The sequence below is a fragment of the Onychomys torridus genome, chromosome 11 (assembly GCF_903995425.1).
Source record: "Onychomys torridus chromosome 11, mOncTor1.1, whole genome shotgun sequence".
Lineage (NCBI taxonomy): Eukaryota > Metazoa > Chordata > Mammalia > Rodentia > Cricetidae > Onychomys > Onychomys torridus.
In genome coordinates, this window is record NC_050453.1 from 22,895,820 (window position 1) to 22,900,946 (window position 5,127).

At 42.8% G+C, this 5,127-nt stretch overlaps 1 protein-coding gene across 1 annotated transcript in view; it reads right to left on the reverse strand.

Moving 5' to 3' along the window:
• Nucleotides 1-1,171: 1,171 nt before the first annotated feature.
• Nucleotides 1,172-5,127, reverse strand: part of Cd84 (CD84 molecule) — a 38,452-nt gene continuing 34,496 nt past the window's right edge. The window contains exons 5-7 of the mRNA XM_036202442.1: nt 4,079-4,170; nt 3,108-3,170; nt 1,172-2,550 (exon numbers count right to left, since the gene is read on the reverse strand). Of these exons, the coding sequence (XP_036058335.1) occupies nt 2,485-2,550; nt 3,108-3,170; nt 4,079-4,170 (221 nt within the window). The 3' untranslated portion in view covers nt 1,172-2,484. The remainder of the gene's footprint in view (nt 2,551-3,107; nt 3,171-4,078; nt 4,171-5,127) is intronic.

Sequence of the window (5,127 nt, forward strand, 5' to 3'; positions counted from 1 at the left end):
TCCTCCTCCTCCTCCTCCTCCTCCTCCTCTCTTCTTCTTCTTCTTCTTCTTCTTCTTCTTCTTCTTCTTCTTCTTCTTCTTCTTCTTCTTCTTCTCCTTCTCCTCCTTCTTCTTCCTCCTCTTCTTCTTCCTCTTCCTCTACTTCTGCTTCTGTTTCTTCCCTCCTCCCCCTCCTCCTCCCTCCTTTTCCTCCTCTTCTTGTTCTTCTTCTTTTTACTTTTTAAAGCTTTTTATTAAATTTGTTCTTGGACAATTTCAAGCATTCTGAATGCTGTTTCCTCCATATAGTGAGAATTCTTATAAGAGAACACTTTGTAAACAAACAAATAGGGAAATGAACAGAAGGTATTGAATGAACATGAGGACATGATTGCTCTTAGGCATGTTTGAGGAGAAGGAGAGAAGGTTTTTATTGTGACATGAGAGAGAGAGTACTTCCAGAGGCATTTGGAAGAATCTAGTAGCAGATTGAACACAACCAGCAGAATGGACCAGACCACAAAAAGAGAGAAAGAAGGGTAGAGTGAGAGAGGAAGAAAAGAGAGAGGAGAGAGGGCCAAGAGGACCAAGAGAGTAGGAAGGAGAGAGAGAGAGAGAGACAGAGAGAGAGAGAGAGAGAGAGAGAGAGAGAGAGAGAGAGAGAGAGAGAGAGAGAGAGAGAGAGACAGAGAGAGACAGAGAGAGACAGAGCTATAGAGAGACAGACACACAATGAGAATAACCAAGAGAGAGCAATTGCCAAATGTCTGGGTTATATAGGAATCAGAAGCTTGGGGAAGGGAAGTGGTGCTCCTGGACTGGAGAGAGTTAGGATGGGGGGGGTGAGAAGAGCAGAGAGGAGCCACAGGTACTGAGTGAGTCTGGCCAGTGTGCTCTTTGTTGTACATTATAATAGGAACCTCAGTTATCCATTTGTCCCAGGTTTCTTTGGGACCTGACAGGTATCAACAGATTTTCAAAACAGAATGAATACAGTCATCAATAAGTGTTTGGGCATGAGCTGCATTTCACTTACAGATGGTTATAATACAGGAGAAAAATAAGCTCTGTCAGATAGGCAGAGTGAGGATATATGGACACCAGCACACTTATTGGAAATAAAAGTCAATTTAACCTTTTCAGAGAACAATTTAGCAGTACCTCTCACGTTTTCAAATGCCCAAGAAGACCCTTGTGAGACACACAATTTTATTATACCTAAACATAGCTCATTCCGGCTGGGCAGCCTGGGATTGTTCATGGGCATGGAGATTTAGCTGGTAATGATTGACACAAAAGACAACAATGTCCTCAAATGATCACATGCTGTCCTGTTTAGCTAGAGGATTCTTCCTCGTGACTAGTCAGCTGGTTTTGAGTTTGTAGGGGTGCTGGGGTGAAGGAACTCAAGCCTAGCTTGAACCCTATGCCTCTCTGAGCTAGCTGAAACATAGGAGCTGGGAGGAACCTAGTTTTACCAGCTGCATTGTCATCTTTCAGGTTCCCTAATATGTGGATGACTGCGATATTCAAGATCTCTTGTTTTGATGGCTTAGTTGCACCCACTTCTCCAGGGCATCAGCAATGTAGTTGGCCAATTCCTTTTGGAGAGAAAGGTTCTTGGGCATGGTGTCTTCTTGCTGATGCTGACTGAAGTAATATACAGGGAAGGAAAGCCTGGCCAGAAAGGAAATCTTCTGAGGCTTCTGAAGATCTACAGCAGTCTTAGTCCTTACAGAAAGATCATATTATAATGCTACACTTAGAGAATGTATCTGCCTGACTTAGGGCCACAACTCACAGCTTTCCAGGTAGCACAGCCACCTATATTTGGGCTAAAAAATAGTGGCAGTTGTGTCCTGCATGATGGTTCCTGAGTTGAGGAATGAGTAGGGGTTGCCATGTAGCCTACACTTCGCTTACCATACCATGCATTCAAATGAGGAGTTACTTATCCTCCAAGGATGTCTTTCCTAAGTTGCTTAAGGTACTGTAGCAACTGGTAGAGGCCTTGTATTAGGGTTATTTACACATGTGGAATCTGCACAGAATATCTAGCTGGTATGCTGTGATGTGTTCTAGGTGTCCAAAATACTGAGTGGTATCTCCCCACAGCTGTTGGATGGTGATGCTACATCTAGACATGAGAAACCTCCAGCTATCTCCAGTCTTTTTTAAACATGAGCAATCTTGATAATTTCATCCAGTGTGCCATAAAAATAACTTTTATATGTTCTGTGATGTTATGAAGCTTGGGAGGCATCATATTAGGGAATCTCTTGCCGTTCACATAGAAAGGATTTGAAAAGTAAGGCCAAGTGTCCATAAGTCCATCTGGGTACCAGCAATGCCCACCATCAGGTTTCCTGCTCTGATTGTGTGTTTGGATGTGGTGATTTGCAATGCACTGATAAGGGATAGCCAAAGGAAGTTTAGGTCTCCAGGACACCTGCCTTATCACTGGTTGTAACTTCGGTTCTCAGTGGGAGAATTCTGCCTGCTCACCTAGACGACAATTTCATTACCCAGAGTCTTGGGAGGGCTGTCATCCTTTGTGCTGTTTTTCTGCACCTGTGTAAAGGAGGGAAATATGAAAACATGTTGGCTGAAAGGTGTGGCTGGGTAAATCCAGTCCCAAGAGGTACCAGGAGAGTTAAGAAAATGGCACAGGGTGATGTCTCAGATTTCCCCTGTGCTTGGGAAAATCTGGATGGCAAGGCTATTTCCTTTAGTGAGTCCTTTGCCTTTGCCTTTGCTCCAGCCACCCCATTTGGGAGTCTCAGAGAACTTCTTAGCCCAGAAAAGAAAAGGAGAAGGAAATAGGGGTATTTGAAATTGGTTTCAATTGTTAGGCTTCCAGCAACACCCAGGCTGTGTCATTTGTTCCTAGTTTAGTCTTAGTGCTTTCTATTCTCCAACAATTCTGTTTTCCCCCCACATAGAGACAAGTAACAGCTGGCATCTCATCCCTACTAATGCCTCACGTGATCTGGTACTTAGGACGCTGTGAACAACTTTCCCATCACCTTGAGGAGACTTGGACTTTCAATCAAATATTGATGGATGGGATACATCAGGGTGGATAGAACAAATGGAAAGAGAGAGATAAAAAGCCATACAGGATTTACCTTCTCAGAAAGCTGCACTGAGCAGTAAATGGTGTGCATTGGCTTTTCTTTGTGGGACATCACCTGGAAAAGAAATACTCTCTCCTCAGTGTGATTGCAGAAGACAAACCTTTCTAATTCCACTCTCTCCACCACACATTCCTGATCCAACTTTACTGTATAGCCTCCAGCATCAGCTCTTTTTCTATCCAGCTTTGGATCGGGTTAAGGTAGAGATAAGGATGAATGGGTGGCAGTTGGACACAGCCTTTTAGCAAAGAACCTCCAAGAGCCAAGAGGAGGGTTCTGTGTAGTGTAGACTGAGTCTTGCTCAGTTATGAGTTTAGTTTTCTGTGAGTTATATGAATCTCTACTAGCATCCCTGACAGTTCAAGTGCATGGTCAAACTAACCAGAGAAACCTGAGTGTCTCCTGTCAGTCCTTAGAGACCCCAAGGGAGCAGGCTTGTGTAGACACAGAAGGTGATCTTTGGTGGAGGTGAGGCACAACAGGCAGACAAAAGACAAAAGGTGTGGGTCAAATGAATAGTCTGAGGAAACAAGCCTCTGATTGACTAGCTAGTGTACTTCAAGGGTGTCTATTATGTGTCCTTGGTACAACCTTAGCAATGACTTTGCCCTGTTGGAAACCCCTTAGCATCCCTCATCTCAGAGTAAGGACTCCTTCATTGTTTGATTCCTCTAGGGAGAGCTTCTTAGACATAAATCACATCTAACCCACAGCTAGGCCTTTATATAAAACTCAGGGTCTTATATGCCATGGAGGAGACATGAGGAGACAATGGACTATGTTTGCTTTCATGGGGAGATCCATGGCATCATTTCCTTAGCATAGTGTTTCTTGGTTTGTTCCTAGAGATTCTTGGCTATAGCTTCTTTCTATGCAACGGCAAATAGAGAGCAATTGTTGCCCAAGACTCCTAGTCGGCTGGTGGTAATGGTAGGGTGTATTCATGAGAAGCATCAGGTCACCTTGGACTCAGGGATTTCGTCATAGAGTTTGGACTCTGTGGGATGATCACTTCTTGAAACTTCGGCATATATTGTTCCCTTTGAGACATCACCTGCCACAAATAAACATAGAACAATAGTCGGTGAAAGATAGTTTTTTAAAAGAGACTGTTTAGTCTTATTTTTATCTTTCTGTGAAAAAGAAGTAAAACCCAAAGGTTAAATAGCCCCCACCCTACAGAGAAGGGTGCTTGGATCCTCAGATGCTCTTTCTAACTCAAGGGTTACATGTGTAATAGGACACATCTTGTTCAGGTCTAGCCTAAAGCCCAGTGGGAATTCTTTTTTATTCTTGAGATCTAGTTTAGCCTAAAGAAAATTTCCCCAGTCCTGAACGGAATTCAAAGATAGCTCTGGCACTGATTACCTTGCATGGCTAGTGGATTTTCCATGCCAGGATCTCAGTTGTTTAACTTGATTGATCCTAATTTTAGTCAGTGATTTATTATCCTGGTGCATAGCCAACTAAACCACAAACACTCACGAGATAGTTTAGTATTTATTAAGCTTCTTGTGTGTGCCAGGCTCCATTGGAGGCCCCAGAGAAACAAAGAAAGAATGCATAGATCCTTACTTTCAAGAATTTCTGAGCTAGATGAGGCATTAATCTCAACACATTCTTTTTCTTTAATATTAACACAGTGTTTTAGGTTCAAGTTAAAAAGAGATAGCCAGAGTTTTGTGCCTTCTTATTACAGGACACCAAAATATGTAGAAATAATGGGTCAGATCTGAGATTATCACAGGCTTCAGTATTTCAGAGCTAGTCTTGTCTCTGCCCCAGATGTGGTGAGGGCAAAGTGCTCTCAATCTTATTTGTGGGTGCAAAGAATAGTCTGTCTCTGTCTATCTCACCCTGTTTTTCTCTCTTCTCCTTACTCTTTCAGTTGTGAGAGGAAGACAGATGTTTCTTTGAGTAAACTTGGAGATCATGCTTGAGGGACGAGGCATTTCCGTTTTGTGAATTCATTTGAGTTATGATGCATGTCACAAAATCTTCCTCTTAGAAT